Consider the following 14293-nt stretch of genomic DNA (forward strand, 5'->3'; position numbering starts at 1 on the left):
ATAGTTCTAATTCTTAGAGTAAAATTTATGGGTACGGAAGGGAAATGTGAAATTTAAGACTTTCAGACTTAACCATAAAAGATAGTCCTGGCACATGAGCTGCTGAAGCTTCTGAGTACAAGGCTTGCCTCCAACACAAATAATATGTCAAATACCCTAAAGAAAGATATTAATAAACTTTGTCTCTAACAAAAAAATATATTGAATATCTTAAGAAAGACATAAATAAACCCACTGCAGGAAACCCACTGCAGGGTTAAATTGAGAGGTTATTTTTCCAGTGACTGTGAGTGCATGAGTCATCTTCATTCATTTGGTTAGAGGGTCATTTGGTATGAAAGTCTGAATAAAATAGGGAGAGGTATTATTAGGAGGTATGGCCTTGTTGGAGTAGGTGTGGCTTTGTTGGGGGGAAGTGTGTCACTAGGGGTTGGGCTTAGAGGTCCCAGATACTTCAGGCATGTTCAGAGTGGCCTTCACTTCCTGCTGCCTATGGATGCAGATGTAAAACTCTCACCTACCTCTCCAGCACCATGTCTATCCATGTGCCACTGGGCTTCCCACCATGACAATAGTGAAATACACCTCTGAACTATAAGCCAGCCCCACTCAAATTCTTTTATATGTGTGCAAATTCTCACTACAGTCATGGTGTCTCTTCACAGCAAAAGATACCCAAAGACATTTGATATCTAATAACTTTCTTGTTCTCACAGCCTCTGCTCACTCCTACATCAGTGAGAGAGGGAGCAAGCACTCAGACTAGGGAGAGAGCCCAATAGGTTAGAGAGGCCTATTAGGTGACCCCCAACAGCAAGCAGCTGAGAGAGTCACAGGCTCTGAAGAGCTGCTGTTTGTCTATTGTCTTTGGTTTCCTTGTTAGTTTTGTAAAACATTTAGCCAGTTAGATTATAATCTATTGTTTACTCAGTGTTTTGTAAAAATACTATATAAAGCTGTCTGTAACTGGCTCTTACCTTATTTGTGTTGTTCTCTTGAAGCTAAAATATAGATGTGTTTGTTTGGTTTTGCAAGCAGACTGCATTACAAGCTACACCTCATTTTTGGTCCACCCCACCACAGCACTTTCGACTTGCATTTTACAGTTGAGTGTGCTGTGTCCTCCAGGGCTTGGTTGTCTACAAGGTTTTCCTTTTACTCTGCCCTTGAACTTGGATCCTAGATTCCTGTGATTTTTTTTTCTTTGAGCTGGGGACCAAACCCAATCTAAGGGTGACTATTCAGTGAGAAGGCCTGTAAAACAACTTAAAGTCCTCCACTTAGCTGCCTTCTGCTTATTTCCAGTATCCTTAAAAAGTTTCTGGTTGTCCGGTCCTGGGTATTTAGTTCTATTAAGTTAGAGAGCAGGATGCTGTGCACCTATCTCATCTCTGCTGGGTCTAAAACCTTTCCTGTGTTTTTTGAAGTTCCTATTCCATTTGTACAACACTGCCTAAATACATCCTTAACTAAGAACTATGCACAAAAAAAAATGTATCCTATAAGGATCAATTACAATTCACACAGATTAGAAATACTTGACAGTTGGAAATTATACTTCATGACCTAGATTTAGGATGAATATTATACATACAGAGGTAAGAGATTCAGTGAACCTACAGAATTGTTTTTTAAAATATTTATACTTAGGGCAGGAAAGATAGCTTCTTTAGAAGACCTGAGTGCAATTTATAGCATCTGTGTAAGGCAGCTTTCAAGTGTATCTGACTGTAGATTGAAGGGATACAACATCCTCTTTTGGTTTCTGCAGGCACCCTCACATACATTCATGTGCACATTTACACACACACACACACACACACACACACACACACACACACACACACACGGGGGGGGGAAGAGAGAGAGAGAGAGAGAGAGAGAGAGAGAGAGAGAGAGAGAGAGAGAGAGAGAGAGAATATGATGGTAGTTCAAATGCTATGGAATTCACAATTCTTATAAATGTAAATATGATTCCTGACCACCAGATGGCTCAGTGTAAACTAAATTATATTCTTCCATTTTGTACTGGTTTGTTCTTGTTCTACCACTCACTTTCTTTTACTGTGATCTCATCTTTTTAGCATTGATAACAAGTACACATATATTAGAATTAAGGTAGAGTGTTTAGTGTATTTGCTGAAATATCAGAAATACTTGGTGACTGTCATTACTGGCATAATTATTAAAGGAAAAATGTGCTTTGGGTTTTGTTCTTTTCTTATTTCCTTACTACATTTTTTTACCCCTGCATGTTTTGAAATAAGATACTTGCTCTAAATTTAATCAGATTTTTTTTTTTTACTATGGAGAAACTCAATTACATAGCATCTTAAGGAGTGTGCTTATAGCTTTAGAAAAATGCACAATGGTTATACATTATCTGGAAAATTTTCTCAGTATTAATTTTAACAGCAGTATCTACCATTTTTCTTTTGGGTAAAAATATAATAGTTAGATTTTGAAATGCTTATATAGTTCCATTTGTAATCCAAACAATTTGTACATGGAACTTTCTTGGGCTTCTCTATGAATAGGCTTCTGTATAGCCGCTGCCTGTGCTTTCTGATTTTCCGTCATCAGGAACTCATTAACTTCTCCCACAGTAAAGGACAGATGAGAGCACTCACCCCTTTCTTCTATTTACTAATCTATTTTTGTATTGTACCTTGTCATCTGGTTTAGAATTCAGTGGCTGTAAAATGAGCTAACTTTAGTCAAGTCTGAAAAATCAAGTTTAAAAGGGACATTTTTCAAATTGTCCGTTTTCGGCTAAATGAACTCCTTAAGAATTTTGAGTCCAAATTTACACAAATCCTAACAGGTGAAATCATGTAGGGTAAATAAATATATATCATATTTATATATACATATATAACATAATATATAAGTAAACATATAACTATTATTTTAAAAACTAGGATGGAAAATTTTTAAGGTCCTGACACAATGTCACGGGACAAGATAAGATACCACTGAGTTCATTTCTGTTGGTCATCTACTGCTGGGCACGCAGCCTATCGTTAGAGTTGTTTGTTTCCACAGTGAGATTCCCTCGGAGGAAACTAGATTTTCATTTTGCAAGTGGCTTTCAATTGGGCACGGTGGCTTCTGGGTATGGATAGGGCATGGGTCCACTGCGAATGTCTCTTCTTTTATCTTGGTGACTCTTCTCCAAGGTTTGCCACTTCTGTTTGTTTTAACAAGAACCTAATTTTTAAATTCCTATTTTATTTTTAGTGCCTACTTCTCATGTTTCTGCTTTTATGTCATTTCTTCCTTGTTACTAATTTTGGATTTGATTTATTCGTTGTTATCCCAGTCCTTGGGATGCATTTGGTACGTTCTTTATCTGGAATCTTCCTATTTTTGATACAGGATGTTACTACTGCCACACTGGCTCAGTAGGAACTTGCTGTATCCTGTGAGTTGTGAAATGTATTTTAATTTATTTTCAGAAGGTTGAAACATTAAATTATGATTTAAAAAAATTTTTTGAGACAAGGTTTCTCTGTGTGTAGCCTTGACTGTCCTGGACTCGCTCTGTAGACCAGGCTGGCTTTGACTCATAGCAATCCACTTGCCTCTGCCCCCCAGAGTGCTGGGATTACAAGTGTGCACCACCACACCTGGGTTTGATGTGATGTTTTTTGTTTTTGTTTTTGTGTTTTGGTTTGGTTTGATTTTTTTGATGACCAATTATAGTTTCAAAGATATGATTCTCAATCCCTATGTGTTCGTGTAATTTCAATTTTTTTTAAATTTTTACCTTTAAGCATTGTGATCAGAAAATATCTTGCTTTTGTAAGGAAATTTGTTAAATGTCTTAAGGCCTATTAATGACCTAATATATGCTCATAACTGGGGAAAGTTACATATGATAAGAATAGCCTCAAGATAGTCAACTGATGGCTATAATAAATGACTATCTTATCCATTTACAGTACAGTTTAACAATTTCTTTGCTGAAATGTTCTGATCTATATATTGACCAAATCATTGGAGCATACGTGTCCCTTTAGGTATAAACATGTTATTTTATAAAGGCAAGCACTTCCATATTAGATGGACATAGATTTGTGTCATTATATCATCCTGTTAGACTAATCCACTGAACATATTTAGTGATCTTTGTTTTCTCTTGAAGTTTGACCTTTTTAAGTCTACCTAGAAGCCAAACATAAATGTCACTATTTCTAGTACCTTTGGGTCACTTTCTTAGGATATTATTTCCCACGCTTGCATATCCTGTATATGCTTTTCCTGACTTAGTGTGTGGTTTTTATTGTATTGTTTGTTTTTTATTGTAATCTGCTAATCTAGTCTGAATCTTTTTACTTCACAGTTTAATCTGTTTACATTTAATGTATTATTTATATGTGAAAACTTATGTTTCTAGTAATCTTCTTCTGATTATGGAAATACTCTCTCCCCTTCTTTTCTTAGTATCATATGTGGCTGGATGGTTGTGTTGATAGCATTTGATCCTTTGTATTTATATCTCTTTGTATTTGTATTTGTAATTTATAGCTGTAGTTGTAGTTGTAACTGTATTTATATCTCCTATCTCCTGGTGGGATTTTTAAAGTGTTTTTGGAAGGTTCTTTAATTTTCTTTTGCTTCTGGATATAGGACTCTCTCAAGGATTTCTAAGTTTACTTTGCTGATCACAGATTCTCAGTTTTTGCTTTGAAAGGTCTTTATTTAGCAATTATTGTTTAAGGATAGTCTTGCCTAGTATAATATTCTTAGCATGCAGTTACTTTCTTTCCAGGTTTATAATACATCTTTAAATTTCCAAACCCTTTCTGGTCTTTCTGGGTCAACTTAATGGGGATATCCTTCTGTGTGACAATTTCTTTTTATTCTGTTTGATAACTCTTTATCTATCATATGGTGTGACAAATATCTTTTCCATTCATCTTTTTGTGGTGCTCTGGGCTCTGAGCTAAAAATATCCATGGCTTTCTCACCAAATAAAAATGGTTCTGTTACTTTATTGAATAGGTTTTAGGCATCTTTGTCTTTAAATCTTTTCTTTTAGCATTTCAAAAGTGAGATATTTCATTTCATGACGTGCCAAGGGCTTTGCAGGATTTCTTAAATTCTTGTCTTTTCTTCTTTAATCTTTCTTCTTCCTCTTTCTTTTGGTCTCAGTATTAGTTACTTTCATATTGCTGTGATAAGATATGGCTAAATGTAACTTACAGAAGAAAGAGTTGCTTTGGGCTTACAGATCCAGAGGGAAGAGCCCACAATCAGCACAGTGGGAAGCACAGCAGCAGGTGTGCAAGGTAGGCTGGAGGAGCAAGCTGAGAGTCCACATCTTAAACCACAAATAGTCAAATGTGGCAAACAAGCCACTGGAGAAAATGTCCTCATTTCTACCACAAACAGAATTCTGCCTAAAAAAGGGCAAGCTTGGATGCAAGCAGAATCAATAGCCAAACTCTGCCAAGACAGGGTAAGCAAGTACTCAATAGTTTCTGCCTCACAACTATATCTGTCAGATATATTGGGCCAGAAGGCTGATGAAGACACTCCAACATAATAGAGAGTTTTGGGTGACTATTCAGGTAGAAAACTGTCTCTGTCACCTTCTCATTTGGAAAGCTACTAACCTGCACTCCCGGCATACTCAGGTAATCAAGTTTATTCCTTCTCAAGCCTCTGATGGAGTTGAAGACCAGGTAGCTTAGTTTTACAATGAAGCTTAGTTGTTTCATGGTTAAGATGTTTTTAGGTCTAGATAGACGTTTTAAGTTGATAATGACAAGATGTGATGGAGATTGATTTACACTCAGAATTTTAGATGCACCAAGATAGGAAAGATGTTTTCTTCAAGGCTGACAAATACAAATAGCCAAAACACTAAGAATGTAACATTTATATAACTCCTGATTGTGCAATGGTCTTTCTTGCTATAGGTGGTTTATTGTATATATGTGTAATAATATAAATGTATATGTAAAAAATAAAAAAATGTTTAATTATTTTTTAAAAATTAAACCACAAGCAGAAAGAGTGAATTGGGAATGCCATACAGCTTTTTAAACCTCAAACTTTGGATGCATTGACACATTTCTAAACTTCTTAATCCTATCTAAACAGCATCTTCAACAGAGGATCAAGTGTCCCAACAGTTGAGCCTGTGGGGAACATTCTCAATGAAAGCACTGCAATCTGCCTAGGCTATTGTAAAGAATCTGCCTTTAAGTTTAGTTATTCCTTCTTCAGCTTAGTAAGACCTGTTTATTGCCAGCATTTTGTTCTTTGTCATAATTTCTATCTCTGCTCAATTTCTCATCCACTCCAGCATGCACTGCCTTCCTAATTTTATTTTTTTGTCCACCTACATCCTCTTTAATAATCAGATTGACTATTTTCTTACAATAATTCTGTAAGAAGGAACCAAAATGAAACCATTTTGAATAAAACTTCCATTTTGAATAGGGACCAAATAAAGTTTAAGTTACCAAGACCTCCCAGGGTAACAGACACCCTGCTTGGCAGAGAGAGAGGGTGGGTGTATGGCTAACTGACATCCTGGTTGCAAGCAAGATATGCATGCTAAGCAAGTCGCTCCATCCCAGTTGAATAAGCCAACCAATGAAAAAAGGATTAAGTGGATCACAAGGACTTGTTCCAAGGAAGTCCTCTTCCCCTAAACCCTGATTGGTGGAAAAATGTAACTGAAATTTGGCCCAGATGTTTGTTGTTTTCAGGCTTAAAAGCCCTGAAACTTCTGGCTATGGGTTGGAGGTGGGGGTTGCAATTGAGCTCCTGTGTCTGTTCTGTTGCCCTGATCAATCATCTGCATTGACCTGCAGTTTGAGCTGTGTTGGATCTAAGTGGACCCCATGACAGCTCTTTGAAATACTTTATCAGACGGTTTACCTATGCTGCTCGGTAATCACTGTATGATTTTGGAATCACTGTATCCACTTGCTTTTCCACACTTCCAAAGTCCTGTATTGGGACTTGTATATGTGGTGGTAGATTGATTATCCCCACGATTTTATGGAATGGGATTCTTAGTAACAATTCTCTGTGAAAACGTGCCTTGGCGTATCAGCTGTTATATACTGCTGGCATGGCATCCATTTGTGTAGCTCCGAAACTGTGACAACTGCAGTGCAGTTAGACAGATTTACTGTCTCTATGGACCATGCAACACAGCAGACATCAGCAACTCAGGCAACTGTGGTGTGGACAAAGGATGATGTGTGGCTACTCCTTTGTGGCTACTCCTGTGCTAGGATTGGTTAGATAAGATGGGTAGGTGGGTCAGTATCTGCACAGATGATGTTGCTATAACTTGCTTTTATTCCTGGTTCTACAGAGGAGGTCTTTAACTTCTCTGCCCATGTTTCTGGCAAATGTTTTTTGCTTCTGTCTTCTCTGCTGTCTATGCTGTCATAGATTACTACAGATAACCAGGTTGCAGGGTCTCACTGGTTGATTTTCAGTGTTCTTACATGGCTGCTCATGTCAAAATACATCATACACATGTCTTTAGGGAGTTTTGTGTGAGGAAGGAATTAAATTTGGGCATCCGTTTAGCCTTAAATATCCACGACGTTATCAGTCATAGTTTCTTTGTGGAACTCCTGAATATATTTTTTGATAGTTATCCTGTAGCATTCTTTAGGAGTACTGGCAATTTTTAAGTAGGTAACTGATGTTCAGCTTTCAAAATATATTATTTTATATGAATCATAGTTCAGAGTATATTGAAAATAGTATTGTATTATAAATAATTATTTGGTCCTTCTTAAAAGTAAAGCAGTGATCTTGAATCATGACAACCTTGTGTCTCCTCTCAAATGCGCCTTTTTAGTTCTTTATTCTTTATTTCTTATTCTGTTTGTTGTTTATAACATTAAAAGCTTGATATTAATTTAAATAGTATTATCTTTTGAATATGCTTTTTTACTTTATTCTTAAGTTTTAAAGGGGTGATTCTGACCCCATTCATATGATTTTTATTCTGATCTAGGGTTGATTTCTTAAAAACTTTTATATAGACAAGAGGTATGAAATTAGTAGATAAGAACCTTCTGAAATAAAAAAATGTCTGCTTGTTTTAATTATGAGTGGAAAATCCCTACTATTTCCAAATACAGGATCTTCAGTTTTTTTGTCTTGTAATAAATTTTAACTTTAGCAGGAACCATTGTGTACTGAGAAAATAAGAAGTAAACAGTGGAATTTTCCTTTTCAACACAGAGTTCTTTGGCTTAATTTTAAACCATTTCTGTCTCTCTCTTTTTTTAAATTAAACATTTTTTCATTTCTCTCTTATACTTTCCTTCTCTATTCCTCATAATGACTTTAGTTAAAAGATATTTAAAATTATTACCTAATTCACTTTTTCTAATATTATTTCAGATTCGAATATTTACCTTGGAAAAATAAACTATAACTATTTCTTGAAAATATCGTTTGCCAAATAATACATTGTTTCTGATGAAAGAATTCAAATACCTAGGACTTTATTTTGAGTTTTGCTTTAAAACAACCTTATTGGAAACTGGGAAAGGGATGATAAAATACTACCGTGGCTTCCCTCATCCTTGGTGTGACATAATGGAAGAGCGTTTGGCTCTACATCCCCTCATCCATACATCATCCTTGCCATTAAAGCATATAAACCTACCAAGGCTACACAGAGAAACCCTGTCTCAAAAAAAAAAAAAAAAAAGAAAGAAAGAAAGAAAAATCATGTAAACCTTGGTCCTAAAGATCTCAAGCTCCATGCTCTAGAAATTCTTGTCCACCTGTTAGTTTCTTGGTCTCTCTACTGCCCTGGCAACAACAATGTTATTGTCTATATATAGCTAAGATCATTTAAACTCCAATAAAAATGCAATTACCATGCAAACAAATGTACCTGGTGTTTACAGCCACTTCTAATTAACTCTGGATAGAACTGAACTTGGAGTCCTCAGGTGCTTTCATACTATTAGCTGCATCTGAATTGCTTGAGCTCTATCTTGTCTCTTTACATTTTACTTTCACGACTTTATGCTCACAATTTCCTTCCAACTCAATTATTTCCTAAAGCTCCAACTCCACCAGATGAGATTAAAAAATGAAACAAATATAAAGGCAACAAAATTAAAATACTTTGCAGTTTTCTCCACATATGTACTTTAATTTCCTCCCCATGGCGTGCTTCATCCTTTTAAGCTTGTCGCGAATGCCTGAGAGCTTCCTCCATACTCTCCCTGTTATTCTGTGTGCCATGTGTATCTGTCCTAGGACACTGGTGCAGGTTCTGGTTGTTTTTTGTCAACCTGACACAAACATAGATATATCAAGGGAGGTGGAATCTTAATTGAGAAATGTCTCCATCCAGCTTGCCATCAGGTAAGTCTGTGGGGAGTTTTCTTGGTTAATGATTGGTGTGGGAGGGCCCAGCCCACAGTGACTTGTGCCACTCCTGGGCAAGTAGGGTTTATAAGAAAGCAAACTGACCAAGCCAGGAAGTAGCATTTCTCTGTGGCTTCTGCTGCATGTATTGCTCTGACATTCCTTAGTGATGGAGAGCTGTAAGACACCTAAGTGATGCCCAAGAAAACATGAACATAAGATTTAATGAAATAACAAATACAATACAGGATTTAAAAAAGAAACTCAAGGGACTGGAGAGATGGCTCAGTAGTTAACAGCACTGTCTGCTCTTCCATAGGTCCTGAGTTTTTTTTTAATGTTTCTTTTCTAACATATACACTTATATTATTACATATGAGTAAAGTAAACTACATACAGTAGGAAGAACAAGACAATCAGGGATTATATAAATGTTACATTCATAGTGATTTGGCTATTTGTGTTTGGCAAACTTGAAGTAAACATCTTTCCTATCTTGTGGGTCTAAATTTCTGAATGGATATTAGTATCTATCATATCTCATCTCTATTAACTTGAAACATCTTGATATAAAAACATCTTAACACCTAACCTACTAAGCCAACTGAAAGACTAAATTATCTGTCCTTCAAACCAATCAGTGACTTGAGAAGGGATAAAACATAAATACCTGAGTGAACCCGGAGTGCGTACATAGAAATAAATAAATATTTGTTAAACCTCAGTAAAAATATATAAATACTGAAGCAAACTAAGCTGAAATGAAGATGAAATTTAAAAAAATTAACTCGATAACAGAATTAGAAAGCTCATGGTAAAGCCTTACAAGTAGAATGGATCAAGTAAAGGTACAATATAAAATTCAAAGACAAACTGGGAGGTGGTGGCAAATGTCTTTATTTCCAGGACTTGAGAAGCAGAGGCAGGCAAATCTCTGAGTTAGAGGCCAGCCTGATCTACAGAGTGAGTTGCAGGACAACCAGAGCTACACAGAGAAACCCTGTCTTGAAAAAACAAAAAGCAATCAAACAAAAAATTTAAAAACAAATTACAGGAATTAGAAGAAGCAAAAAAAAAATAATTGTTTTAAGTCACAGGAAAGGGGGCTGGAGAGATGGTTCAGTGGTTAAGAGCACCAGCTGCTCTTCCAAAGTTCTTGAGTTCCATTCCCAGCGACCACATGGTGGCTCACAACCATCTATAATGTGATCTGATGTCCTCTTCTGGACTGCCAAGTATACATGCTCATTCATACACTAAAAAAATAAATCCATTAAAAAAAAGAAAGAAAGAAAGAAAGAAAGGCCTGATTTTAAAAAAAGTCACAGGAAAGTAACATTCAGGAGTTGTGTGACATCAGGTTAATAAAAAATGCAATTATTCAAATTATAGACAGAGATAATGGAGAAGAGTTCCAAGTTAATAAACAGACCATATTGTCAACAATATTGTAGAAGAAAATTTCCTCAAACAAAGAAAAGTCATGCCCATTCTGCTATCAGATGCACACAGAACACCAAGTAGACAAGATCATAAAAGAAACTCCGCGTGATGTCTCATAATTAAAGTACTAAACAGCACAAATAAAAATTTGAAAGTTGCAAGAGGAAAGAAAAAAACCCATGAATTACATACAAATGAAAGGCCTTGAGAATAGTAGCAAATTTCTCAACAGAAATTTTGAAAGCCAAAAGAGCCTAGAGTGATGACTCCAAGTTCTGAAAGGTCAAGGATAATAAGCCTAGATTACTATCCCCAGCAAAACTATCTACCATCATTGAAGAAAAAGAAAAGTTTTTCATGATACCATAGACTAAAAGAATGTTTGTTCACAAACCTAACCCCACAAAAAATATTAGAAGCAGTACTTCTAACTGATGACAAGAATAAGCATAGCAAAGAGACCATAGGGAAAAATATAAAGTGAGGCTGGAGAGATGATCAAAAGGCTAAGAATACTGGTTGCTCTTCGGTAGGTCTTGAGTTCAATTCCTAGCACCCACATGGTAGCTCATAACTGTCTATAACTGTAGTGCCATGAGATCCACTGCCCTCTTCTAGTGTCCATGAATTCAAAGCCTTGATATGCATGAAACACATAAATAAATACATCTTTTAAGAAAAAAAAGCAAAGCTATAATTATTGAAACTTAAACGTGATGAACACGAACAGCAAAATAAAACAAATCAATAAAACAACTATCATCAAAACTCACTTTCCAATAATAACTAAGGCAATGACTTCAACTCTACAATAAAAAGGCACAGGATGGCTGAAGGTGCTAAGAAACAAAAGCCATCTTTCTGTTACATACAAGAAACTCATCTTAAGTTTCAAGGCAGGATCCACCTTAAAGTAAAAGGGCAAAAAAATGTATACAGAGAAAATGGGCCATGTAGCAATCAGGATTACTATCCTAATATGTAACAAAGTAAACTAGACTAAAACTAATCAGAAGAGAGTGGCACAGCTTTATCCACTGGAAAAGGCCAGAGTCATGAAACTAGAACAGCTGCTTGACACTGTTCCAGCAAAGCTGAAGAGATTGCTACAATCACTGCCCTTCTTTCTCTCACTTTGGCCTTTGGTGTCAAAGTGTTGCATTATTGAGGGCTTTCTGCAGTATTATTCATTTTATGTCTTTTCCTGACAAAACTATGTCTGAGTCTTCTTAGAAAAATCCTAAAATTAACTTTATCTGGCAACTAAATGGCAGTCTTCCTTATGCCTTGGAGAACATTAAGCACAGATAAGCACATAGCTAAATGAGGCCATCACTCCGGGAATCTTCTTGGGGTATCTGCCCCTGAGCAAACCCAAACAATATAATTGGTGCAGGGTAAGCAGGGACAATTGAAAAAAAAAACTCTGACTGGACAGGAGAACAAGTTACAGATTTAAGGGCTCTTTTTACAATATACTTAATGTCCTCCACAAATGCAGTTTAAAGATTGGGAGTCATACAGGGTACAGCGCTAGAGGAGCAGAAATCAGTAAATACGACAGGGTGACTAAAACAAATCTTTCCTACTCTATAGTGTAGACGATGAAACTTGCAGAAAAAAGGAATTAGGCTTTAGTATTTGCTATTCATAAAAAGACCAGTTCAGATACTTTATGTTTGTCTGGAGTGCTTTCAAGCTGCAAACACTGCCAGCCTAAAAGCAGGCTGTCACATAACAAATGTGTTTGCTTTAGAGGAGACATTTTTTAGATTCTTTAAATTGGAGTTATAGGGCTGGTAATAAAAATAAATCTGTCTTGTTTGTATTTTCTTGCTGTAACTGAACTTATCACTCTGGACATATTATAAAAAAGCATATCTTCTGTATTTCTTTTTTTTTTCTTTTTTTTATTAATTTATTCTTGTTACATCTCAATGGTTATCCCATCCCTTGTATCCTCCCATTCTTCCCTCCCTCCCATTTTCCCCTTATTCCCCTCCCCTATGACTGTTCCTGAGGGGGATTACCTCCCCCTCTATATGATCATAGGGTATCAAGTCTCTTCTCGGTAACCTGCTGTCCTTCCTCTGAGTGCCACCAGATCTCCCTCTCCAGGGGACATGGTCAAATGTGAGGCACCAGAGTATGTGAGAAAGTCATCTCCCACTCTCCACTCAGTTGTGGAGACTGTTCTGACCATTGGCTAGATCTGGGTAGGGGTTTGTATAATCATTAGTGTGTTTTTGTTCTGTGACACTTGTATAAATAAAGAAGCGTCGGATCGCAAGTCAGAATGCAAGATTCCCCTGACCATCGCCTGACTGGCTTTTTCCTCCCCTCACTGACTACTTATCTCCTGTGATGGCCACCCTGTCAGCAAAGAGTAACTGCAGCCAGAAGACCCCTCCCTGAGACATAATAAAAGACACCGCATCACAATTAAGGGAACAACCAACCAAGAAGACATTACAAATATAAACACATATGAACCAAACTCTGATGCATAGCATTTCTTTTAAAAATTACTAATGGAAATAAAGACATATATTAACAGCCACCCAATAATAGCTGATGAGGGTAATACCCCATTAACTTAAGTAGACAGGTCATCTGAACAAAAACTAAGAGAAACATTAAAATTAAAATTAAATGATGTCATGTATCAAATAGGCTTGACATACCTACAGAACATTTCACCTAAACACCAAAAATGTGTTTTGTATACAGCATTTTGTGGAAAGTTTCTCTAAAATAAATCACATTCTGGGACACAAAAGAATGTTTAACAAATTCAGAAAGATTGAACTAACTCTATGTATACTATCTGGCAATAATTAAATAAACTTTAAACAAACAACAAATAAATACCTAGTAAGCACAAAAATTATGGCGATTAAATAGTTTATTAGAAAATGATGAATAGGTAAAAGATAAAATCAATCAAAACATCTTCAAAATTTAGAATTAAATGAAAATGAAGACACAACACAACAAAACCTCCAGAGCACACTAACGGTAGTCATACTGGGGAAATTCATAGCTCTAGGAGCTTACATTAAAAAAAAAAAAGGTACACATATAAATAACTTGAGATACAACTCAAGATTTTGGAAAGACATAAAAAAAAGGAAATCTAATCCCAGCTGATGGACAGAAACACTAAAATCAGAGCAGGAAATAATGAAATAGAAAGAAACTAGTATATAGAATCAATGAATCAAGAGCTGGTTCTTCGAGAAGTAAAGCAATATTCAAAGACCTTTGGCCTAACCAACCAAAAAGAAAGTGATGATCAAATTGACAGAATCAAAAATGAATAGGAACCATTACAATAGACACGAAAGAAAATCAGAATGTTATAAGGGAATAAAACATATGTATACATCTCTAGGTATTATATGGAATTTCAGGTAAATATAAAGTAACATGATTCCTTACAGCTATCTGAAGTGTCTGTAGTGCCAACATACAC

General features: G+C 36.1%; 1 protein-coding gene across 3 annotated transcripts in view; it reads right to left on the reverse strand.

Annotated features, from left to right (window-relative positions):
* LOC311580464 (phospholipid scramblase 2-like) overlaps positions 1-14293 on the reverse strand; it is a 37720-nt gene that overhangs the window by 21293 nt on the left and 2134 nt on the right. The window contains exon 1 of one of the 3 annotated variants that reach the window (XM_084752084.1): positions 9130-9297. The exons of the other annotated variants lie outside the window; for them this stretch is intronic. Coding sequence (XP_084608210.1) covers positions 9130-9148 — 19 coding nt within the window. The 5' untranslated portion in view covers positions 9149-9297. Of the gene's footprint in view, positions 1-9129; positions 9298-14293 lie in introns of those variants that run through there. 3 annotated transcript variants of the gene reach the window in all.

Source organism: Acomys minous, assembly GCF_964271855.1.
Source record: "Acomys minous genome assembly, chromosome: 13".
NCBI lineage: Eukaryota > Metazoa > Chordata > Mammalia > Rodentia > Muridae > Acomys > Acomys minous.